The sequence below is a fragment of the Rousettus aegyptiacus genome, unplaced genomic scaffold (assembly GCF_014176215.1).
Source record: "Rousettus aegyptiacus isolate mRouAeg1 unplaced genomic scaffold, mRouAeg1.p scaffold_m13_p_5, whole genome shotgun sequence".
In the NCBI taxonomy this organism is placed as follows: domain Eukaryota; kingdom Metazoa; phylum Chordata; class Mammalia; order Chiroptera; family Pteropodidae; genus Rousettus; species Rousettus aegyptiacus.
In genome coordinates this window covers 111,964,737-111,990,263 of record NW_023416308.1, presented here as the reverse complement: position 1 = coordinate 111,990,263, position 25,527 = coordinate 111,964,737, and the positions used below count along the sequence as shown (strand labels likewise).

The 25,527-nt window shown below is 48.2% G+C and overlaps 1 protein-coding gene across 1 annotated transcript; it reads right to left on the bottom strand.

Annotated features, from left to right (window-relative positions):
* Positions 1–19,603: 19,603 nt before the first annotated feature.
* Positions 19,604–24,744, bottom strand: LRRC55 (leucine rich repeat containing 55). Its single transcript, XM_016133207.2, has 2 exons — positions 23,849–24,744; positions 19,604–19,871 (listed from the first exon to the last, which is right to left on the bottom strand). Exons 1-2 carry the CDS (start codon positions 24,561–24,563, stop codon positions 19,636–19,638), a joined length of 951 nt encoding a protein of 316 aa, XP_015988693.2. The 5' UTR covers positions 24,564–24,744; the 3' UTR covers positions 19,604–19,635.
* Positions 24,745–25,527: the final 783 nt, after the last annotated feature.

Genomic DNA, 25,527 nt, shown 5'->3' with positions numbered 1-25,527 from the left:
AAGGAAAGAAAAATCATGCATATAACGGAAGTAGAGTTTTGTGTGTCTTATTTTATAAGGTGCTTTCATGCCCAGTGTGGTGGGGTAGTTATCCCAATCCCCACGTTAGGAAACCGAGATCCCGGGAAGCTGTGATACACCCAGATGGCCCCGTTAGCAGGAATGAGACGTAGAAGCAGCCATAGTCTGTTGGCTGCCACGTTTCTCCCCTTCCAGTCACTCAGGAGAGCTTGCACTGGTAAGCGTTTCCAGCTTTTGGTCATCCTCATCTTCCTTTGGCCTGGTCCATGGGTGATGAGGAAACCTTCTCTTCCAGGGATGGGAGAGCTTGGATCGGGTAAAGGCCTGCGCAAACACAAGATGTAGGTTCCCATCTCAGTTCTATCTAGTGCTTTTCCAGGGATGAGGGGAGGCCCGTGACCTCCAGGGAATTGCCGGCTCCTGGGACGGCCTTTAACCCTTGATCATGGCAGGTCTCTGTTTACACAGAACGACAGCTAGCTCACGAGCTAGGGAGGTGGCAAGGGGGTCGGCAGACCTGGATCTGAGCCCGTTCTGTTTCCTTCTTGCCGTATGATCATAGGCGCATTGTTTAACTCTCTGAGGCCCTGCTTGCTCCCCTGTAAAAGTGAGATCAATAATAAAGTCTGCAGGGTTGAATTACACAATGGCTCTTCATGCCTGGCACTGCCTGAGGCAGCAAGGCATCCCAGTGGGGACTATTGTCATCTACTGCTCATAGTTATCAGCCAGCCAAGTAGAGAAATAGAAGGAGGAGGAGCTGTCACGCTACACCTGGAGCTGCCCCAGGGGCCCTTTCTCTCCTTGTTGACTGGGGACAGAGGAAAAGGGGGGCTGGTCCTGGAGAAAGGACAGAGGCCCTTTAATGAGTTCAGGAAAGCCCATCTCCTGACAATAACAGCCAGGGACTGTGCAATAACATCCTGCCAGGAGAGGCAGCGACAGGATATGTGCTGGGGCGGGAGCGTGTGGCAGCCCCATGCCTGCCCACCCTGCGGTCCCCAGCCCTGAGGAGGCTCAGGAAGCAGCAGCCGGGATCAGAGGGAGGTGAAGCCGGCCCCCTCCACATGCATCTGGGGCTGATACGGGGGCTGGACCAACACTCCTGCGGGGCGGATCCTTAGCGCCTCATGACCCGCTCCGGCCCCGTCGCTGCCCCTGTTTGGGTTGCTGCTGCCCTCTGGGTGCCCTCTGGGTGCCTGCTCAGGGGCCTCCTGTGGTTCCACTGAGTCAAGGTGCAGGACCGATGAAGAGGGGTGGTTCCTAGCTGCCAATCGAAACCAGTATTAGTCGAAGGTCTTCTGCGTGCTGTGGGGAGGGATACCATACCAGTCCCTGGGGAGTTTACAGTTGGGTGGGGTAGAGAGATGATGAGCAAATGTAGTGACCGAAATGCAAGTCCCCAAGTCCGGGGTGTTGGGGGTTGGGTGAGGGCTGGGAGAGGACCAGGGACGGCTTCGTGGTGGAGGAAGAGGAGCACACAGTCAAGGACGAGCAGGAGGTGGCCGGGCGAAGAGGTGGACACAGCCCTGAGGGAGAGCTGGCGGGGTGTGTGAGAGGAGTAAGGAGTGCTGAGTCGGGACTTCGCGGAGTGGAGAGAAGGCCCGGGCCAGCGGCTTTGAGGACGGGTTACGCCAAGGAGGAGCGTCCTCTGCAGGGTGGTGGGAACCTACAGAAACCTTTCAAGCAGGCAAGCGATACGATCGCGTTTGGGGTTCGAATCTTTTCATGTCCCCTCCCACCAGTGAGCAAAACTTCGCAGGGACCTGCTCCGCTCTTCAGCCTGGAAGGGATCCAGGGACTTGTCAGAGCCAGAGTCCAGCCAGTGGAGGACAGAGGTCTGCTTGGGGCACAAGGGGACAGGACTCGACCCCAGCCCTGTCAGCCATTCACACTGTGACGTGGACAAGTCACTTTTGTCCTCTGTAACCCATTTCTCAGGTATAAAAAAAAAAAAAAAAATGGAACTAAGTGAATCCTGAAGACCCTTTCAGATAATATAGTCTATGATCCGAACCCCAGATAAGTTTCCCTGTCCTCAAGAAGCTCATGGTCTGGGGTGCATGGCCACCCGAGACAGCTCGCTTGGTCAATGCTGGCTGATTCTCGAGCTTCTTGTTGAAACTCGGGGATGGAGAGAAGACCGAAAGTCTCCGTGTCCTGGAAAATGGATTTTATGCCTGCAGAGAAAGGAAGGGTCTCTGTCCCCCTGTGTCCCCCTCTGTCCTCCACTTGGCTGGACTCTGACAATGTGCTCGCTGCCCACTAAGATGAGTTGGATTCTCCATTAATCTTGGACCTGAGTGAGGTCAACCTCTCCAGCTGGTGGGCAGGGGACATGACAGACCACAGCTCCTCTCATGGGACAGTTCAGGGATACTGCGTTAAGGACTCTCCTGATAAAGGGGTGACTAGCCATCCTGAGACTTTGGAGGTCCTGGTCCCATGAATGGGACTCATAAATAGAGTCATAAATAGGACTCATCCCTGCGAAGGCAGAAGCAATGGGGAAAGAGGACGACTCGGAGCAGGAGACCTGGGTTGGATGACTGGTTCTGCCAGTGAGTAACAGATCTAGCAACCTTGAGGACATGTCACTCTTCCTCTCAGGGACTTAGTTTTCTCAGCTCTGCCATGACAGAGTTTTTCCAAGTGAGAGCTATGTTCTAGGCACTGGGTGTTGGTGATAAAAGAGGAAAAAGACTCAAGTCGCTTCCCTCAGGCAGCCTTCGGTTTGGTGGCGAGAAACACACAGAAACACGTGCTTTCAGTGTAGTGGTCTGAAAACAATGTTAAAGGGATGCCCCGTGGTATAGACACACAGGCGTGGGCCACCAGTCCAGCTGGGGAGATGCGGGAAGGCTTCCTGGAGGAAGCTACATTCACACTTGAATGATCAAGGCAAGTCAGTTGGAAGAAGGAGGTGTGGGAGGAAAAGGCACTTTAGACAGTGCTGAAGGACTGTATCTAGTCGTTTAGCGTTTGCAGCATCAACTCCTCTCCCTGCCCGCCCCTCCGCCCCCCCGCTACCCACCCTCATTCGACAGAGGTGCTGGAGGCATCCCTCTGTGCGCCCAGCTGGGAGGGCAGCCAGCGCCGAGGTCCCCGGGGTGGACTTCGGAGCACCTCCTGCTGGAACGAACTCTGACCACAGCCCACAGTTGACTTTAAGTCACAAGCTTGCCTTGGGCAGAGTTTTCCAGCAGTCGGCAGGATGTCTCCTGAGGAGACTAAAAGTCTTAGATCAGAGGCGAGGCAGCCTTGGTTTCTGCCAGGGTTTGTTGGCAGCCTCCAGGGGCTTCCTAAGGGCACAACACCCAGCACCATCCGTGCATCTTGGGAATATTCGTTGAGTGCAGACTAGGGACCAGTAGGAGTAAGAGAACGACAATCTCATCAATACACACGCGTGCACAGTGAGAGAGAGAGAGAGAGAGAGAGAGAGAGAGAGAGAGAGAGAGAGAGAGAGAGAAGAGAGAATGCTGTGCAGGAAGGTGTATGGTCCCATCAAAGGGTAGGACGTCTGAGCTGGCCTGGCAAGTTCCTGGAAGGAGAACTGAGTGAGGTGAGATCTAAAGGGAGAGAAGAAACTTGCTGGTTGAAGGAAGGGGTGGGGTAGAGAGGGAGCAGATCAGCATTCCAGACAAAGGAGCAGCGTGAACGAAGCCCCCCGGGGCTAGAAAGTTTTGCTCATTGAGGCGGTAAAAGAATTCCAGGTGGCTAGTGAGCAGAGGGAAAGGGAGGTCGATGTGGCACCAGGCCACATCAGCAGGGGGCTGATGATGTAGCAGATTCGTGTTTTGAAAGGAAACATCGCCAGGGATGCCTGGGGGAGAACGGATGGGGGAGGAGGTCGCGGGTGTTGCTGGACCCGTGGGGAGGCTGCTGGCAGGTGACGGTGGGCGTGCAGAGGTGGCGTCGGTTTTGGAAGTGCGGGCGAGTGCACGCAGGTGGCAAGGGAGCGGTGTGTCAAGGACGTCGTCTGGTTTCTGACGTGACAGGGTCGTGGAGGACTGCGAGGTCATCTAGCCCACCCTCTCTTCTAACTACACAAGGAAACCGAAGCTCGGAGGTGGAGAGGGGACTTGGCCATCGCTGGCACTGGAGCTAACCCCTGTGCTCATCCTGTTCTTTCACAGTCGAGTTCCAGAATCAGAAAGAGTCAGAGCAGGAAAAAGCCTTAAAAACCAACCAGTCTAATCCTTACATTTTCTAGATAAGGAAGTTGAGGCCCCTAGCAGTGATGCTTTAGGGGCCAAAGGACACCCAGTGAGTTAATTAATCAACTGACTGCTCTAGGCAAATGTAAACATGGTTCGGGTGACCCCTAGATCATGGGGCGTGTGTTTGTTCAGGAGGGACACAACTTGGCAGAAGTCCCTCCAAATGCTTTCCCAAGCCTCCTTGCGCCCGCTGGCTCCTCTCAGCTGGCTGCCTGGGGTTCGGGAATCCAGATGTCTGCGGCCACCGAAGACAGCCGGATTTTCCCACGTCATGGGTTCCCAGCGTTTGGACTCAACAGCTCAGCAGCTACGCGGAGGGAGGGGAGGGGGGAGTGGGTGACAGCGAAGGAAACCCAAGCTGTTCTTCAGTGACTTTCCCAGCGTCTGAGTTTAGGGAGAGGGCTGATTTCCTTGGGCGGCTTGGATGTGTTGTCCCCTCCAGCTGGGCAAAGCCCTGGAGCTAAAGCCAGAACTCCCCAGTTGCCACCTTGGGCCTAAATATAGGGACCTTGCTCTTTAGAATCCAGTGTTGCGATAGAGTCTGACGGATGTTATCAAATACTGTGCTGCACCCAGATGTGAGAGCTCATTAAGAGATGTGCTGGTGTGGACGCCAACATTTTCATTTTCATTTTCATTTTTTTTTTTTTTTTTTTTTTTTTTTTTTGAGAAAAGCAGGCTGAATATTTGAGATCGGGATTGCCTTAGGAAATTCGAGAACATACTTTCTGGCAGCTATCTGAGTAGCTCCCTGTCAGCGTAACCTGGCTTTGTCCCTGAGGAATTCTTGGCGTCCTAGAGGGGCTCAGAGTGTCAGTTCTCTACAGCTGCCCCCTTTGAAGCCCTCAGGAACGTTCAGGCATGGGGGACAATGCCACCAGCTTTTGGGAAAGCTCAGATGGCTGGGGAAACGGTGGCGTGTGGAAGAGCAGAGTCTGCTGCTTAAGAGCGGGGCAGCGGGTGGAGTGTGTCCTGATTTCGCTGGCTACCTGTGTGACGTTGATATTCGTCTCTCTGAACCCGTTCAATGTTTTGCTAAGTGAGGCTGAGGATGCCTGCTTCACGGTGTCATCATGAGTATGAAATGTGGTAACTGATGAAAAGCACTTAACATATTGTCGAGCATCGAAAAAGCGCTTAGTAAATTTCAATTGTTATTTCTCACTCCAGGACCCTAAAATCGACCAAGATTGAGTCAGATTGATTCAGAAGAACAGAACCTTCCTCTTTGCCGCTGGCCACTCTTAGATGTCTCTTGGGGTTCACTGCCATGGCAACGGGTCTGTGGAGTGGTGAGGAAGTTGATCCGGGCAGCTAAGCAGCCAGAAGAACACTGCCTGGCCTGCCGGCGCCATGGCCAGGGAGGGTGGCAGCTGATGAATGGCTGCCCGGTCGGTCCCCTGGCCTGCCCCCGGCCGCCCTGGGAGAGGCTTCTCACCTAGGGCGGGGTACAGGCTTCATTGCTGGGGTGTGCCAGACCCATGGTCAGTGGGCACAGCTGCAGGTGCCACAGAGTCTTAGAACAGCCAAAGCAGAATATTAAGAGTTGAAAGGGACCCTGGGGGTCAGTCCAGTCTCCTTTCGTTATGGCCGAACACAGAACAGCTGGGCAGTGAACGCCTGCAGCGTGCCAGCCCAGCCTGAGGTCCTTTGCCTGCGAGTTAATGTCCACAACAACCCTGACCCATGGGTATAATTATCCCCATCAGGGCGGCAGAGACTGAGGCCCGGAGATATGAAATCTTTCATTCACAGCACCCAGCTAGGATTCGCACCCAAGACGTCTCTGATTGCAGATCCTATGTTCTTCCGACTGTCTCATGTTACTCGCTGTTCGCCTGGCTCTTGGGACCATGTCTGGCCTCCCTTGAGTTCCCAGCACCTCAGATAGAGCTTCACACATATTAGGGGTTCAATAAAAGGTTGTCGAGTGAATGGATCGCCATGGTTATACTCTGGGTACCATTTTTGCAGGTACAGTCCTAAAAATGGGCCAGATAAGCGCGCGTGTATATGCGGCTCCTACCAGACCTGATTATGGGAAAGAGAGACCTAAGTCCTTACAGATGCTCCCTTGGAGCCCCAGCCCTTTCACGACAGGCTTCCCTTGCACAAATGCTTTTGTTCCTGCCATATCAGATTCTGGGCCACACACTGCACCTCCTTCTTTCCTGCCTTCTCTCCTTCTTTCCTTTACCTGGAACCCCATCACCTCCATCTTCACTTGAGATGCCCACACCCGTCTGTGAGTTTCGGGTGTTCCCTTCTCCATGTCGTTTTCTCTGATGTTTTTAGGGGAATTCGATGTCTCACTTCTGTAAATTTCTGTGCTACTTGTGGGTGTCTTTTGTGCGTCCTTGGTGGCAGTCCACGCTGTCATCTGTCTTCTTGTGATTGTACCATCCCTCCCCTATTAGACCACAAGCTCCTAGAGGGCCCTGCCATCGTCTGGGGCATCTAAGTGCATTGATACACACAGGGGTCATAATGAATGTGAAACTGAGCTCCCCATCCTGGGTCCCCTGTCACCTTGATACTCTGCTATTGGGGTGGAAGGGTCAAGGCGTGGGTCTAGAACTAGGCTTGGGTGTGGGGCCGGCCTCCATCTGCCTCGTCCCCCACAAGCACGGCTGAAAGCATCACTCTCCAGGGACCTATCTGACCTCGGCTGACTTTCACCAGGGCTGTCTTCTCATTCTCTTGGATCGGGCTGAGAAAAACAGGAAGAATCATTAAGAGAGACAGCTTTCCGAGCCAGCAAAATTATCCTCGATTCTTTTTACAGATACCAAAAGCTTTGTTTGTGCATTGTGACTAAAGAGTGGACTTTTCCTGCTTGGCCCTAGAAGCCGCTACAAACCTTCTGGGTCCACCCCGGGCACCATGCCCAGCCCCCAACTTCTCTTTCTCTCCCCCACTCCAGTTAGGATCTCTAATGTTTTCTACAGTTGAAAAATGTAGAGTTGGAGGACCCCACAGTTGTATCCAGACTGTCTCAGAGAGATCACCTGACGTGTTGTCCGTGGACCGGTGATGCTGGAGGCTTGTTGCAAATGCAACTCCTAGATCCTTCCAAGCCTCCTGATATAGCATCTGCACTTTAGCAAGACCCCCAGGGAACTATTACGCACACTTAAGTTTGAGAAGTGCTGCTCTAATCTACTTTTTTTTTTTTTTTTTTTGAATTAGAGGTAGCATCTGAACCCTGAAGAGGGAAACTGACTTGTGAGTTAGTGGCCAGATTAATTTGGTTTAATGAACAGTTGTTGAAAAGCTGCCACACGCTCAGTCCTGTGCTGGGCACTGTGGATAAGGTTTGAAGTGGGGAATCTGGTCTCTTCGGTCTTCGGTCATTCTTTCATGTACCTGACATCACCTTGCCCATACCAGAGCCTCGGCAAGTATTTGTTGAATGAATACGTCTCTTGAATTCCAGCCCAGGGTTTCTTCTACTTCACTACAGCTGCCTTCTATAATTACCAGCCTCCTTGAGTAACTCGTAGTACTTCCAGACAGACATAAATAAGTTCTTTGAGGAGGAATGCAGAGAGTGGGTTGTATCCGTGTGTGTGTGTGTGTGTGTGTGTGTGTGTGTGTGTGTGTGTGTGTGTGAACCAGCCCTGGGCAGCAGAATTCCAAGACTACTAAATGAGAAAAGATTCATGCAATCCAGAAATCCGTATATCACAAATGACAGAAGAGGAAGGTCTGTACCAAAACAAGGAACAATGTCCAACTGATGACACATCTTCATTGGAGCAATACAGGATATATCACAGGCTCAGACCTCAGTGCCTGGCTCCACTTCCCCCAGGCTGCTGATGAGTCTCATCTCTAAGGCTGATGATTCTGCTCTGACCAGCCTGGGTATCCTCTGGGTCTTCCTTCTTGCTCTTATCTCCCGAGACCTGGTCTCTATTGGAATTTCTAGTTCTTCCTTTAGGGGCTCTATTATTGATTTAGCGTTCGCTTAAAGTAATATTTAGAAGCCACCTTTATTTCTAAGGAAGGCTTTGCTTCCCCTTTATCTGTTCATCAAGATAGCGGCCGTGCCGTGCAGCTGCTCCCCTCTCTGTACATCACAGGCTTCGCGTTTGCATCTGTGCTTCCTCTGGCGGCCGCATGACTTCTGGAAGCTCAATATTCTTTCCGTATTGTGGAGTGGGATCAGATGTTAAACTCTTTGCAGAGAAGAAGTCATGTGGTACTTTGTGTCTGTGTCGTAAACTCCTTTTCCATTGGGAGAAAACATGTCACCATGACGTGTTTCTCTGTAACAATGATATTTTGCAGTAAACATGTCACCATGACGTGTTCCTCTGTAACAATGATATTTTGCAGCAGCAGTATGAGATAAATTGTAATCTTTTCCTCTTTAGTAATTTTTGTTGTCCTTGTCAAACTCTTTTCATAGTCACATCTTTATAAGATCGTGTACCGGCATTTCCCAAAGCAACGGGAAGTGATAGAAATTTCCGGTGGCATTCTTCTTAGAAAAGTTAGAAGCTAGAACTGGGGATTTCACCTGTTCTTAGCATTGGCAAATTTAATCGCTCCAGAAAATTATATTATTTTTAATAATAAAAAATAGCACTCGCTAATTTTTTATTGATTTCTTTTGATGTTCCAGGCACTATTCTAGCTTCATCAATAGGGATTATATTATTGAATCGCTACTATAACACAGTGAGATAGGTTATTCATTATTCCCCATTGTTCAGAGAAGGGGAATACTGAATAACTTATCTAGTTAGGGAGTGGCAACAGCAGGACTTGAACTTGGGTGGCTTATACCCACTAACTATACCGCTTGCTTCAAGAATGGAATGATCACTGTAAGTTTCGGCCTTATGTTGCTGACAGATTTTTGTCCCCAATAAGTCTTTTCTTCATGGATTGGTGCTTCGGTTGTGTATTGTTGTATAACAAACAGCCCCAATATAGAGGCTTAACACAATGAATTCATTGTGTTAAAAGAGAAACCGAGGCATATTAAAATTTAAGAGTTTATCTGAGGAACAATCAATTCGAACCAAGCAGCGCCCAAACTGGAAGTGGTTAGGATGCTCCTCCCACAAGGGCTAGAAGCAAGACTTTAAAGAGAAGGTGAAGAAGCAAAGCAATTTGATTGCCTGTAGCTTAAGCGGTTGCCTTACTTGGAAAAGCCTGGTTGGCTGTTCGTGATGGGCTGTCCTTAGGTTTTGATTTCTTAACCTTGAGGCATTTATCGGCTTAGGTTTTGTTTTGCCGAAGTACGGTACTAAGGCATCAAAGCCACCTCAGTCTAATGGCCACCTTGTTTAATTAATTTAACAGTCATCAGTGCTGCAGCTAAGCTGGACAATTTTGTTGGTCCTGCTTGGGATCTGCCAGCGGCTGTTGTCAGAGGATGGCTTGGTGTAGCGTGTTTAACATGGATCCAGTAATGTGTCTGGTGTCTGGTGCCTGGAGGGAATTGGCTGGAAAGCCGGGCTCAGCTGGTATGAGTGGCTGAGCCTCTTTTCTCTCTATGTGGTCTCTAGATTCTCCGTTTGTCTCCATGGGGCAGACTCGATCTGCAGGAGCTCAGGGCTCCCAAGAGCACGAAAGCAGAAGCTGCCAGGGCCTCTTAAAGATCAGGTCTGAAATTGCCACGGCATCACTTCTGCTGCCTTCCTTTGGTTAAATTGAGTCGTAGGGCCGATTCTGATTCAGTTTGAGAGTGGACTACTCAATGGCATCCATATCGGAGGCATGGTTCACTCGGTCCCACGTTTGGGGACTAGCTGTCACGTCTGGCCAACATAATCCCCTTGGTATAAGACAATGGTTTAGCACCCTGGGTCTGGAGGACAGGTGTCGATTAAAGCCCTGGCTCTGTCACATTTCAGCTGTGTGATGTTAGATAAGTTACTTAAACGTCTCTCATCTTCTAGTTCTTTCCACGCAACAGAGAGAAGCTAGCAGAAGTGTCTGTCGTTAATTGACTATCACTGTGCGTCAGACCTAGTTCTAAGCACTTTAAATATGTGAACTCATCCAGTCCTCTCAGAGACCTTACGCAGTGGCTACCATTGTCCTTTGAAATTCACAGTCAGAGGGATTCAGACACAAAGAGATGACGTCACCTGCCCAAAGTTGCATGGCTGGCAAGTGGCAAGCGACGGTTATGTGATTTGAACTCAGGCACTGTGGCTCCCGAGTCCATGCTCTTAAATTATGCCATGCATGTCTCAGTAGTAGCTGTCCCCCAGTGAAACATTGGTGAGATATTGCAGGTAAAGCCCCCTGGTGCAGTGTAAATGTAAATGCACAAAAAGTCTGCAGTGGTTGGGAATGCTCATGGTATTTAGTGTCATCCTGAGAGACCCTGCTTGTCATCGCAGTCTTTCATTCCTTGGCTAAGATGAGTACAAGCTGTTCATTCTCATTTTTTAAAAAAAATATTGTCCTGCGTAATGTTCCCATTTCGAACATATTCGGCACTATCTCAGATATAATTTGTTTCCTGGATTTGCGTCTTTGTCTATGGCTGAGGGAGCCTTACACTTTCATTCTAGAAATCACTTCAGGTTGATGCTCAGCCTCCAGCACATCGCTGAGGATACGAATCTATTTGTCCTCTGAAAATGGTACTGATTATTTTGGCTTGAACTCCAGTTCCTGAGGCTTCATGGCTCTGTTTAAGATCCACTCAGAGGGATACAGAGAATTTAAACCAATGCTGTATGTTCAGATTTTTCTAGCCTTGTCTCTGGGCACTTAGGTTTGAGTTGTTTCCTGTCCTTATGAATCTGTTTGTTTATCTGCTTCCTCCTTCCCTGTTCCAACTTACTCATTAGGGTTTTCTGACTTACTGATTATTGGCCATCTGTTGACTTTTTTCCCCCCAAAGAATTAAGACAGCCTTCCTGCTACTTAGGTCTTGCTGAGCATGGCTATATAGCTAAACAAAACAAAACAAAACAAAACAAAAAAAACAATTAAGAGGTTTCCCTGATTCCTTTTATGTTCTCTCTCCCCCTATCCAACATATCAGCAAGTCCCATTGGCTCTGCCTCTAAAATATATCCTCTAATCGTTCCCTTATCCACCACCAACATTGATTGGTACTCCTTAGAACATCTTTCAATAAACAAATGCAGAAGGCCCTTCTCTGGTGTCTCAGCTTATATTCTTTCTTACCTATTGAACATTTTCCATATAGGATCCAGAATGATCTTTGAAAAATATAATCAGATCACGTCATTCCCTGCTTAAAACTCTCCAGTAGTTTCCTATAGTATTTACTTTAAATGTGAAATCTGACCAGGGCTGTAAGGATCTACTTGATCTGGGCTTGCTTTTCAACCTCATTCCTCAAGCCCCTTCCTGCTATATATTTTTTTCAGCACTTAATCTGGAATCATTTATTATTCTTGTTTACTGTCTGATCTGCTTCCATTCCCCCTTACACCCCCATATAGAAAGTAGGCATCAAGGGACTTTATCTTATTATTGCTGTGTACCCAACACTTGATACATGTGCCTGGCACATGAAGACTCGTGATCAATATTTTTGAACGAATAAACACATCAACTCCTTCTTTATATGGGAATATAACTCTTGACCAGCTAAGATTCTTACATCAACCATTTCTATAGCTTTGGCTTTTAATTTATATACATAGAGGTCTTTTTTGAATACTGGTTCGGCTATAGGAGTAGAATCCTTAGAGTTGTAAAAGTCGGCCACATTATGTATTCTTGAGAACTCCGTGCTGTGTATTCCTGAATGATTTCATGAGCTAAGTGTAAAGCTGGGGAGCAGACACGCCTGATAATATTCTTTATTTCATAACCGTCTCATAGTGGCCTTATGATCTCTGCTCTCTATGGTGAGCGGGTTGGGGGCTAATGACCAGTGACACGACACAGCCAACTTTCCTCCTCAGAGAGCCTCTTAACCACTAAGCGTGGGCAATAATTCTTTCCCACTAATTCCTCTTATCCCTCCAATGGCAAACCTATTCTGGCCGTAGTGATTTCAGGTAGGCATTTGACATTCGAATGCCATAGGTAACATTTCTTCCTCAGTTGCCTTACCTCTCATCACAATGACCACTTTTCAATGAGGAGGTTCATCTGCTTTACGAAGTTCATGTTGCATTATTGTTTATGTGCTTCAAACATTTTGGTCTCAGCCCAAATGAATCTAAATCAGGTTTCTAATGTTTCAATTAGTTTTAAAGCAGTTTTAAAATAGAAATTAAAAGGAAGATAGAGGAAGTAAAAAAATCTGGAGCATTAAAAAATTGGAAAATGACTCTTTCTAGACATAAATGATGAGATAAAATTAGAAAAGTTGTCTGTTTCTAGACCTACGTGATAAGAGATAAAAGTAAAAAAGGCTTTGAGCAAAAAGACCTACTAAAAATTTTCAGTTTGACTAACTTAGCCAAGTGGAAACAAATAACAAGAATGTGGCCTTATTATCTATTGTTTCAGATAATAGTAAGGTTGCCATAAGACACCAGAGAAGACAAAGCAAGGAATCAAGGTAGGCTTGAAAATGCTTATTAGAAAGAACTTTGTGTGTTCACTGAAACAGGGAACTTAGTGGAAGCAAATAGAATAAAAGTATACCAAGTTTTTAAGGGAGTTTAATTGCTAAGAAACTATGAACATGGAATCAAAAAGCTTTTGAGCATTGAGACCTAAAAATTTCAAGCCAGTGTGCTTGCACCAGTAGGAGGCTGGTTGAAGAAGATGGGCAACCCCCAAAGAGTGCATGCTCCCCAATACCCACTTTAGATATGGCCATTGTGGATAATAAAAAAGGGAGACCTTCCAAGAGTGATGAGTCAGAGGTGACAGAGAATGACGGACACAGGAGTTCTTACCAGAAAGTGGAATCGGGGTCTAATAAAGAAACTTGATCAGAGGCCTTCATAGTGCTCATCCACCGAGATGGCAGAATTGCTATGGACCATGACTGCTGTGTGTTTTTATTTCTCTCTTTCAAACAAGGGTTTTAATTCGCTGTTGCTCTGCCCTTGTGTCACCATTATACATTGGGTATGTGTAAGTGGGTGGGTGGTAAATTTCCTTTTTAGTTCATAGGTCACTGGATCACAAAAAGATCCAATAGAGAATCATTTTTGGTGATATTGGGCTTTGAGCTGGATGTGGTGACAAGATAAATATGGGAAGAAGATTGAAACAGGTATTTGGTGACCAGTAGAGACTGGTGGGGTTTACCAAGTCCCTTGCCTTCCAGGTACATACTGGTCTACTCCCTTGAGGTTAAATGGAGCCATGGGACTGAGTTCTGCCACTATGAGACGGTTATGAAATAAAGAATACTATCAGGTGTGTCTGCTCCCCCAACTTTACACTTAGCTCATGGAATGATTCAGGAATACACAGCATGGCTGGAATTAATGTGCAATACTTTCAGCTTAGGCCCTCCAAAACATCCCTTGATGTCTTCCACATTGCACAGGATAGAGTAGAGGGCTCTGTGGCCTCAGGGATGGCAGAGACATTAGATAGAAGGAACCTGGGTCCCTTAATAATTGTGTGGAGCAAAACCTTTGACACACATTGAAATATGACTTAAACAGGAAATAAGCCTTTATTGTGTTAAGTAATCCAGTAAACAAACCCTTTTTTTGGTTGAGATTTTGGAATCACCTGTTATCATAATCAGCCTACCTTGACTTGACCAATGCAGTAATCAAAGCTATATGCCATGAAACATACAGGTTATGTCTTGGTTTTACCTATAACCTTCTAATTTGCTTTCACCAAGTAATTGTAGAGGAACTTTGTGGCTAAAAGCTTACTTCTGATTGAGACTAGATTTTCTTTAATGTCTCACATTATTCTTGTTCTCTGAAGTCACTTAGTTCTCAGGTATTATGGAGTGTTTAAACACAGATCTACTATTTACTTGCTGTGTGACTTTGAGCACATATTAACTTGTTTGAGCCTCAGTTCCTTCATCTATAAATGGGTATAATAATAGTATCTATCTTGGATTATTGTGAGAATTCATCCATGGATAGTGCTTAGAACAGCATCTAGCACATATTACATGCTCAATAAATGTTATATCATCATCATCATCATCATCATCATCCTCAGTTGCTAGGCATGTGTCTGGTACTAGGGACAGCACTGCATGAGATATACAAATTTTGGATTTCTGTGAGAAGTACTTTGTTAAATACTTAATTTTAAGAGAAAGGCTTTGCCTCCCTCCAACCTACTGCAGAAGACACTGGTTATGATTGGGCATGTTCTTTGTCTTTCTATCTGAGTGTTCTGAGTTAATGCCTGTGTTCCCTTTAGTGGCTTTACTCTGTGAGTCTGTCCGTACCCTATGGCGATTGGAATGTGAGAACTAGAAGGAGGTTAAAGTATAGATTGGTGGAAGGAACTGCTTCCTGCTTGAATCCACTTCCTGCTTGAATCTACTTCCTGCTTAGAGCCATTTCCTGCTGGAATCCACTTCCTGCTCAGAGCCACTTCCTCTTTAGAGTATTGGATTAAAAATGGCTGCCACTGCACTTATAGAAATAAACTTTGCTTCTTTTTTTTTCTGTCTCTGTTCTCAAAGTACACTGCCCAAACATCTCATTTCTAACGGTATGTAGGCAACACTTGCAAGACTCAGGAGGTTTAGATTCCCTTCCCTTTTTAAAAAAATCTATGAGAACAGAGACTGAACCTACACCAGCCATGGCCTCATCCACCCCTAATACCATGCATTTAGATGCCTGGTACACCTGTATGCCAGAGCTAGTGTATTTTTGGCCATGTGACTGACGTGGGCCATCTCCCTGACACACACTCCTTAGAGATGCTAACTAGGCTGGCACACCCACTTGCCTTGGCATGTTTTATAGATGACCCAAACTGCAAACATCAACATGTCTAAGACATATGTTCTTTTCTTTGTATAATTTCAGGCACCAAAATATGCCTACACATAGGGTGTGTGCATACAGACACACGCGTATTCTTTTTTGCCCGGTAGAAATATGCTTCTGTGATATTCCTTCTCCTCCCACACATGCCCCTCCATAGCTGGCACATCTCCTAATTATTCCCGTCTACTCCCTCCCCATAGACCTTTTGTGTGTACATTTTGGAACACATTCTCTTGCTTCTGTCTAGTTCCTTTCTCGCCCTCTTTCTTTCCCTGCCTCCCTCCCTCTCCCTCCTCTTCACAACTCTTTAGAAAATTTGTTAAACTATACACTCTTTATTATTAACGTACATTATGAAAAGTCTTCACAGTTACAAAAGTGCATGGTTATAAAATCGTCTCCATACAAAGATCGGCATCTTCTCTTTCCCCACCCCTCCCTAACCCTCCCGCCCCAGACATCAGCACTCCACAGGACAGCGCTTAGAAAAGCCAAGTGCTCTGTGGATCTGCATCTCTCCACCTGGTGTTGTTGCAAACATGATGGCGATTTACACAAGACCTTGTAACTTGCTTCCTTCACTTCCGTTTTGCTTCCTTCTGGGGTGGGGAGATCAGACAAGTTTTTCTAGCTTTGGGAGGAATAGACAAAGGTGTTTACTCTTCTAGAGCTAGAAAGGATGTCAGAGCAATATCAACGAAGACATCTATTGGGAAAATAGGCGCTGTAGGTCTTTCCTAATGGCCGAAGAGAAATACCTATTCTGGTTTGTTCAAATTTCATACACCAACCACCTTGAAAGGAGTCAGCAAACGCTATAGCAACTCTGGGGACCTATTTCTGCAGAGTTCCCTGGATGTCTCTATAGAAATGGGGAAACAGATTAGGGTTTGTCTGAGGGTGGCCGGAAGCAACTGGTATAGCATGGTGTGGTGCAGATGTGGGGTCTTTTCTAAAGAACAATTTTTTTTTTTTGCCCAAACCTTGACCATCACAACACTGTTGGTTAGTTAAACTTTGGTATCATCAGGCCCAGCATGAAGGAAGCTTTCGTGATGAGGACAAGTCTCTGAGGGGTAGAGAACAGAGGGAAGCAGTCAGGCTGTCATAGGATTGCCTCAGCCACATCTCTCTCTTTTTATATTTTCTGAGCTGTTATCCCTACCTCAACCCTAGTGGGATTCATTCTTAGTGTGATAAGAATGCAATGCAATAAACATATGGCTGAATAGACTATGCGAAAGAACTGAACTCAGGTTCCACAGAGATGGCCTCTATCAGTAGATGCCTGACACACGTGGAACCTCATGAACAGACACAGGGACTCAGAGATACGTCAACGTTTGCATGTTGACTCGCCTGGAAAAACCCGAATGAAGCCTCGTAGGATCACCACCATGAGTTCTGGGTCAGCAGCGTTACGGGAACGGTTTTAACCAGGACTGCTAGATTCCCTCCAGAAGCGTGCCTCTAGAAGCTTGCTTCTGATAGCCCACACAAGACGCTGATGGTGGAAGGTAGGGGAGAAACGGAATTCCTTGGCATAAGAAAGTTTCCTCATTGTGCTTTAGTTAACGGGGGACCTTCTAGCAGTTGGAAAAGCATCTGTTCTTTAAAAGCCGTGTAACCTACTCAGAAACGTTTGCCATTAATGGGGACTAATTAGTCTCATTAGGAAGGACATCTGATCTTAAGAGGGCATTTGGTGTCTTGTTTGGTTCTAGTTCTATGTGAAGAACGAGTATATATCTTAAAATATATTAACTCTATTTCAGCAAACAAGAATCTCTAGGAGATTATCATAGATGTATATGGTGCCCCTCTGTGGGAGGCTTAACTATTTGTGTCAGGACTATTATTTCTACAAGTTTCTTCTCAAATACTTTAGCTTCAGGAGAAATGGACAAAGATGTCTCTGAAAACTTGACTGGTAGAGAGTAGCTCCAGTTCACTGTCCCCAGACATAGCAAAAGAAGAGAGGGGGCACAGTTCTGCTCCAGATGTCACAGGAGCAGAGCTCTGGCCCAGATGTTGTAAGCGAGATTCAGGGGACACAAGGTTCAAGTGCTTAACAAAGTTTCTTGGCCTTCTTTTGGTTGACTAGTTCAGGGAGCATGAGTAAGGAAAGACTTCTTGGAAGGTGGTATGTTATTCTCCTTCATTCCTTTCAGGCCTGCCAAGAGGATGAAATGATGCAAGCCTATTAGACCTGTGGGTAAGGTAGAAAACCCATTTTAATTCTCACCCTGGCCAGCTTTGCCAACATGTTGGCCTGTGCCTTAACATCTCCCCCTATTGTGCAGAGGTTCTCACCTACAGCTGTTTTGTATCAGGCATCTTTTGTATCTCTTTCAACACGACTTAGCTGGGCTTGAGTAGGAGGGGTTAATACAGCTTCCTGTTTCCTGAAATGTTATTTTTCAAATGGACACCATTTCTAATGCATTATTTACACATTGCAAGGCAGGTGACTCTTACTCAGATGTTATCTGTGCTGCTTCTATGTTTCAGCGGCTGCGATTTGCCCTACTGTGAGCATATCTAAACATGTACAGCAGCTGGGTTTGACTGCCCTTTATTTAGCTGATCTACTGGGATGTTCATGCTGCTGAATCCTAGGGCCCCACTACTTAGCTGTCTTAGATATTCTCTTCCCCAAGCACCTGGGACAGGTGTTGGAAAGAGAACTGAGTTGGAGGTAAGTCCCAGCCTTGCTGTTTGGGCAAGTCATACTTACTCTTGAGTCTCTATTTTTTCATATGTAAAATAGAAATAATGATGTTTGTTTGGTTCCCACACAGGGTTGTGGAGAGTCAAGGAGAATGATACCAAAACACTTCAAGAGCTGTCCAACGTTGAACAAATACAGAAAAATGATAAAGCTAATGACACCAATGATGAAGATGAAGATGGCGATGATGATGATGATAATTGTGCTTTGCACATGAAGTTACTTGAGTTTTGACCAACTGATTAGACACAATTTTCCTGAATGGAGCTACGTATCACCTTCTTTCTAAAGTTTATCCAGATAACCTTGGGTAAGATACTCAACTATCTACAATTAATTCATCTGTCAAATGGGAATAATAAAAACCAGCAGGCAGCGTTGCTGTGAGAACTGAACTAAATGAATCTATAGATGTAAAAGTGCCCAGAAGAGTTGCTGGCGCTTATGAGGAGCTTCAGCAGCCCAACCTAACTTTGAATTTATGTAACGTTAGAGGGAACTGTGATATTCCTCACCTCGGATGGGGTAGTCAAAAGAGCACAGACTTATTTTGCTCCTAAGTAGCCCATGATCTTAACCTCTCTGAGCCTTAATCTTCCCTGTAAAAAATGGGAACTACAACACTCACCTCAAAAGATTGTTGTGTGCATCAAAGGGAATTGTCTGTGGAGAGAGCTTGTCACAGTGCCTGACACTGGAAAGTGCTTAGTAAGTAATAGCTCTCTCACCCTTAGGCATAAATGAGTGAGTTGCTTAGAAGAAAGAGCAAATCCTCCTATTATCGCCCCAGTGGTGGCTTTCTCCCCCTTTGGTCCTGTACTATCATGCTACAGGGCTGCAGCCCACACTCCTGGGGAGACCTCTGGGTGTGAACACCGTGGAAAGAACAGTCATGAAATTAGGAGTCCCTTAGTGCCAGGACTCTTGCTGCCCCATTGTTGGGCCTCCTGCTTGCTTCTCTCTTCTGAAGCCAAAGCTGGAATGAGAGGCAGGAGATAGGGGTGGGAGAAAGGGCACTGAAGGTGTCCATCCTCAGCCTGCTACCTGGGACCTCGCCAGCAGGCTATAACGGATGATGTTGCATGGGGGGGCAGTAACTGGGAGGTGGTCTCACCTGGTAGCTGCTGGGAGGAGGCGGCCAAGGGGGATTGGCATGGTGTTCTCAGCCTCCGGAGGCAATAGCAGGCAGCCCCAAGCACTGTCTCTCTGACACAGATTGGGTGTCAGAGAGAAAGCTCTGGTCCTGTGTCACTCCCCTCTGTACACTGAAGTCACAGGGGTTGTTCACGGTTGTCAACATACCACGCGTGTTCTGGCTTCCATCATTTGTGTATGTCCACCCTTCCTGGTCTAGTTGACAAAACAGTTTCCGATGACCCAGCTCACGAATCGCCTCTACTCTTGCAATTCTTTTGGAGTTTTCGAGGCACAGCCTAGGGCCCCTTCTCTGCACTCCCACAGCTTTGTGCTCAGAGTGATGACAAATTGTCTTAAAGGGGAATAGTTTCAGAATCTCTCTCCTCTAACCGAGGGAAGTGCCTTGAGGGCGGGGACTCGGTGGACTCATCTGACAGTGTCAGTTCCTAGCACAGTGCCTGGCTCACAGTAAAAGCTCATTCAAAAGTAGTTCCCTAACCTTGCTTGAGCTATGATGGAGGTGGCCAGGTCACTATAGGGCCAGACCAGGTAGCCGGGGCTGGGGGAGGGTGTCTGGAGGTCAGTGGCAGTGGTGATTGGCAGCATGAAGGAGCACCAGGCACCCACGTCAAATCTCTTCCTCCTCGCTGGCCTTGCTCCAGCGGTGGCAGCAGTTGGCCGTGATGCCCAGGAGGAAGTTGGTGGCCACGGATGCGATGGAGACCACGAAGCCCACAAATGCGATGAAGAGGTAATCATCCAGCGTCAGGGTCAGGTGGCAGGCCTTGAAACTCTCCTCGGTGAGAGAGAAGAGTGGGGCGCCCTCCACTTCAGGGGGGCCCCGACACTCAGCCAGCTGAGAATCTGTAACAGAGAACCCAGGGAGGGTGAGGTGCCTGGGGGAGAGAGAATGGAATAGAGCATGCTCACCTCACCCAGGGGAAGTTGAGTTTCTTACTGAGTTTTTTTTTTTTTTTTTTTTTTGTACCAATGTTTTTACTTACCTTCTTTAGTCCCCTCAACAGCCCTAGAGGCAAATATTTTTTTCTACCTATTTTTATAGATGTGGACATTATTGCTAGGAGAGTTTATTAACTTGCCTAAAGTCCGACAGCCACTAACAATGGTACCACTAAGGCTTCTGTGGGATACCATTATCTCTTACAATAGCTTTCCAACTGGTCTTTGGGCTTCTGCCCTTAAATCATCTCAACACAGTCAGCTGAGTGAGCCATTCAAACCTGAAGTCCTGTCATGTCATTCTCTGCTTGAAACCCTCCCCCAGCTTCTTATCTTCCCACAGAATGAAAGCCGAGGTCCTCACCTGGGGCTGCGAGGACTCTTCCCTATCTCTTCCACACTGCTCCTTCCTAACTCTGCCTCACCCATGCATATCCGTGGTCATTATTCCATCACTCCAAGCATGTCCCCTTTTGGGGCGGAGAGGGGTGCCATTGCATTTGTTCCCCTGTGAGGATGCTTCTCCCTTGACTCACTGCACAGCTCAGTCCCTCACTCCCTTCGGGATTTTGCTCAAATCTCACCTTATTAGTGAAGCCTTGTCTTCTGATTCTACATAAAAGAGCAACTCCCATCTTTCTCTAGGCATTCCCTATCTTACCTACTCTGCTTAATTTTTCTCCATAGTATTTATCACTGTCTGACAGCTTGTTTACTATCTATGTGCATCCCCTTGAATATAAGCACTTCCCATAATATCCTTAGCATCGGCACTATGTCCTGTCCATAAGTGGTCAATGAATCTCTGTTAACTAAATACGTGAATGAATGACTGTCCAACTCTGAAGTACTGGGTCTTTTGACTACCTCATGTGGCTTTTCCAGATACAGAAAGTGTAGGGTTAAGAGTACAGAGCTATTGGCCTGGGTTCAAATCCCCTCTCTATCCCTCTCTAGTTGTATGATTATAGGTAAGTTATTGAACCTTTTTGTGTCTTGACTTCTTCATCTGTAACATAATAATAATAGTAAGGATAATAACAATATCTATCTCATAGGGTTGTAGTGAGGATTCAATGAGTTAACATTTATATATACATATATATATATGATATATTCTTGGTATATAGTAAGTACTATGTAAGTGCTCTTATTATTTTCCTGTTTGTCTTTCTGAATAGGTTGGTAGGGGGCATATTCTGTATGTGGACTTCTGTAGGAGAGAGCTTCTCCTTCAGTGGGTTACTATTTTCTCCATCATCGATTGTCCCACGTCATCCTTCCAGGGTCACATGTATAAATGTTCGGCGATTGCCGTCAGTTTCATCGTACAGATTCTGCCTTAGAAGTAAGAGTGGCATGCAGGTAGCAGTCTTGCCCTTCTCTCATTCAGCAGATAAATATTAATCAAGCTCTCACCTTGGGCAAGTCCTTTTTTTGCCTTTCTGGCTCTCATGAGGAAAGGGGATATATAAAAACGAGATAATCTAACTTAATTATCTAGGAGAGTCACCGTGAGGGAGTTTTCTAAATTATATGGTACAAAATGCTATTCAGTTTTTGGTAGCAAAGAATAAAATAATGAATTTGGATTGACCAAAATGAATGAGCATCATTTGCCTTAAAAATAGGGAGTCGGGTTAAGAAGAAGAAGGCTACCTGCTCCACCCCAGGTCGGGTGGTCCCTGTAGGCTGTATGCACATACTCCAGCCTCTGCCCAGGACAAGACTGTTTCTGGAGTTGACCATCAAGGGGCTCTTCTCTTGGAACTGGAAGACGCCAAACTCCCAAGTCTATTGTGTGTGTGACTGGGGTGGTGGTGAAACAGCATGAAGCTGGGGAATGTGAGGACACCGAGGGCCATTGGTGTGGACCACCCAAGGAGTCTCTGGGGGCATTTGGCAGGACCCCGCGGGAAGGGAGCCGGGTGCTGACAAAACTCTCTGGTAAGTCAAGGAACTAGTCTTAAAGTCGAAGTATATCCCACGGACACGTTGCTCTGTGTTGGGATTTGTCCCAACCCCGTGAATAGTAGTGGGAATCCCATGAAAAAAGGGAAGAAGAAGCAGAAAAAGACCAAAGGAAGAGGGCTGCTTAACCCTGCCTACACTGGCAAGTTCTTCGCCCCCAGGAGGAAATATTCTGGGTGTGGCGTGGTGTGAAATGTGTTTCGTGGAGGAACAAGGTTTCAAGCTGTGGCCTGTTTGCTTCCTCAGTGTGGCTTTGTGGACACTTTCCTTCTCTGGAGCCTGGGTCCCTCGTATGTGCTGAATGATGCTGCACTGGTGGGATCTCAGACCCCTCTCCTGCTCACGGGGAGCCAGTGCTTGTTCTGAGAAGCAGCAGGAGCTCCCGAGGTCCCAGAAAAAGAGGAGCCTGGGTGAGGGGGAAGCTTAGCATCCCAGGGTGCCCCTTCTATCCTCAGTGCCCAAGAGAGAGGGGAAGAGAAGCAGCCTGCGAAGGTTGAGCAGGTGGGGAGATGGCTCCAGGCGGCCTCCCCTTCATGCCCCCTACCATTGCCCCATCTCAGTCCCCAGCTATTTTGGGCCCAGAGAACATCCTCCCACAGCTCTGTGGAAACATGGGAATCGTGACCCACAGCCTTCCCTCCTCCAAACTATTTTGGTCCTGGGCTCCCCACTCAGTCCTCTTCTCCCTCCTACCTCATTCAGCATCACTTCTGAACACACTCAGAGCCCAGGCTCTGGGAAAGCCCCTGGGTAGTGCCTCCAGCTATTCCTGTCCTTCTGCTGCTGGGGCTTGTGCCAGGGCTCAGTGCTGCCCTATAGGAAAGACGGAGGCAAGGGCCACAGCGAAACATTGCCTGCCTCGGGGCCAGGCCTGGGGCACCACTGGGTGAGGCCAGGGCCCATCAAGCTTGTGTGATTTAGGCTTCTTCAGCCTCCAATCCAGCTCCGGTTGGGATTGGCTGGTTAAATTGTCACATCCCAGTTCCTCCTCTCGACTCTCCATCCCACGCTCAGGCCTGTGGAACTGTGCAGAGGCTCCTCAGCCAGCCCAGAACTCAGGCCCTGGCTCTTCCTGGTAGCCTAGGACCTGACTCTTAAAGATACAGCCAAAGGGCAGCCAGACGGTGGGGTTGGATTCCTGACTCCAACACTTAGCAACTTTGTGACTTTGGGCAAGTTACTGAACCTTCCTGTGCCTTTGTTTCCCCCCTTTGTAGAGTGGGGGAGCTCATTAGGGTTCATGTGAGGATGAGATGAATTAAAATGTGTAATATGCTTAGAATAGAGCATGACAGATAGTGAGTACGGATATAAATGGTGTTAGCCATTTCTATTTCTTGGAGAGTTTTGCCAGCACCAAGAACACTTAAACAGCAGTCTGGTAGAGTAGAACAGGGCTTAGGAAGTCAAATAAACTTGGGTTTTATCCCTGGCTCTGTCGCTTTCTAAACAAGTGATTCTGGGCTACTTTTTTTCCTTATTCTAAATCTGTTTCATCGTCTGCAAAATGGGGATAATCAAAGTGGGGGTCCGAGGAGATCATGCACACCATATTGTTAGGTCATGGCGAAAGCTCATCAAATGCTATTATTAGCTGTTCTTACTTGTTTACTGTCTTTCTTCCTTTTTAGGTCATAAGTGCCACAGAGGCAAGGGCGTGCCGTTTCATTAAGGAATGGAGTCCCAGGTCGCCAGCGCGCAGAGCCAGGACTCCACAAATACTTGAGTGAAAGAGCTGGCGTACAGAGAGGCGAGCACACATCAGGGCACACAGTAGGCTCTCAGGTTCTGTAAGCTCCTCTCTATTCTTTGTGGTCTTTGCTTTCAGAGAGATCGGTACCCTGCCCTCCACCCGCTACCCCTTTCCCCAGCCCTGCGCCGGGGCCGCCCAGTCCTGCGCCTTCCCTTACCCGCCGTACAGCGCTGGATCCGGTTCCGCAGCCACTTCAGCAGGGGCTCCATGGTGCAGCCGCACACCCAGGGGTTGCCTCCGATCTGCAGGGTCACCAGCCCCGGCAGGCCCTCGAGGGCCTCGAGGCTGAGGAAGGCCAGGCCCCCGAAGCTGAGGTCCAGGTCGCGGAGCTGCACCAGCCCCTGGAAGGCCTGCGGGTGCACCCTGCGCAGCCACGGGTTGTGGCTCAGGTCGATGTGCACCAGGCCATGGGCTTCCTGGAACATGTCGGCTGGCACGTGGCTGAGGTTGTTGTAGCTCAGATCCAGGTGTGCCAAGCGCTTGGCATGAAGGAAGAGGCCGGGGGGCAGCTCCATCAAGGAGTTGTTGCGCAAATCCAGCACCCGGAGCTCCATGTAGCACGTGAGGTAGCCAGGCGGCACTGCCGCGATGCGGTTGTGGGCCAGGCTGAGGTTGCGCGTGTCCCTGGGCAGGTCCGGGGGCACGGAGAAGAGCCGTTGGCTGCTGCAGTCCACCACCTGGTTATGGCACGTGCAAAGGACCGGGCAGCTGGTGCCCGCGTCCGCGTGCATCACGCCGGCTGTCAAGAGGAGGGAGACCAGGAACAGGGCTGGGTGGGAGGGTCCCGGCCAGGGCAGCTGGGACCAGGTGTCACCCATCTTAGGCAGCTGGCAACAGCAGTACTGAACGGAGCTCATCGGGACTGGGGCCATGTCCGTGGAATTGAGAGTCAGTGGCACAGGGAGGCGGCTACACCAGGGGCCAGAGCCCTGGAGGGTGGGGCTGCTCGGCACGTGGTGTCATGGCTCTAGGCTTTCCAGGGAGCCTTGAAGCGCCACAGGAATCCCTAGGTGAGAGCCTCAGAAAGTCCTCTTTGGAGCCTGGGGGGGCAATTGACCCGAGCGGAGGTCCTCCAAGGTCTGCAAAATGGATCAAAACTTGAGAAAGGAAGGAAACGAGGACGGGGCTGGACCGGCTGCCTGCAGGTCTGGGAAGGGTCCCCGCTGACCTTTCGTGTCCTTCTCACCCATGACTGCTGGTGCGTCCTCTTTGTACCGTATCTGAGAGGTAGGAGGGGGGAGTGAAGGACATGAAATGTGGCTTTTAAAGGTCCTGGCACATCTAAAAATCCCAAAGCTTTGTCCCAAGTCTGGGACTGATTACGAGGCCAGAGCTGCATCTGGGTCTCCAGCAATCAAGGTCTCAGAGGCCATTCCCATGGTGGCCTGGTGGGCTCGAGTCCAAGGGGGTCCTGGGGTGGGCGTTTTCGGCAGGGAGCCTGGGGGGAAGTGGGTCTCCATGTGCCTCCTAAAAGCCTGAATTCTCAGCCTCAGTGTCTGTTGAAATCAGCAGGGAGTGGAGGACCCCAAGCATCTGGGCCACTGAGGCTGGAAAGAGTCATGTGTCCTCGAGTACAACAGGGTGGGCCTCAGCTGGGGGCTTTGGCGACTTCCCAAGCCGGAGCCTCTCTCAGCCAGCTTTGTGTTCAGCAGGCAGAGGCAGAATTCGCTCTGTCAACAAGGAAAACACTCAGGAAGAGAGATCCAGCGCCCTCTCCTCCCCACGGTCCCCCAGGCCAGCCTCCTGGCCCCCTCCTCCCTTCTCTTTGCCACCGACCACAAAGTTCTCTGCGTACTGTCTCTCAGGTGTGGCAACAGCGGGCTCAGGCACCAATCT

What these genes read in the sequence shown, in the direction of transcription:
- LRRC55 (XM_016133207.2), bottom strand. Translation starts at nt 24,563, where the DNA reads ATGGCCCCAGTCCCGATGAGCTCCGTTCAGTACTGCTGTTGCCAGCTG. An exon ending in GATCCAGCGCTGTACGGCGG is followed by an intron (nt 19,872 to 23,848) that starts GTAAGGGAAGGC and finishes TCTCTGTTACAG; the next exon opens with ATTCTCAGCTGGCTGAGTGT.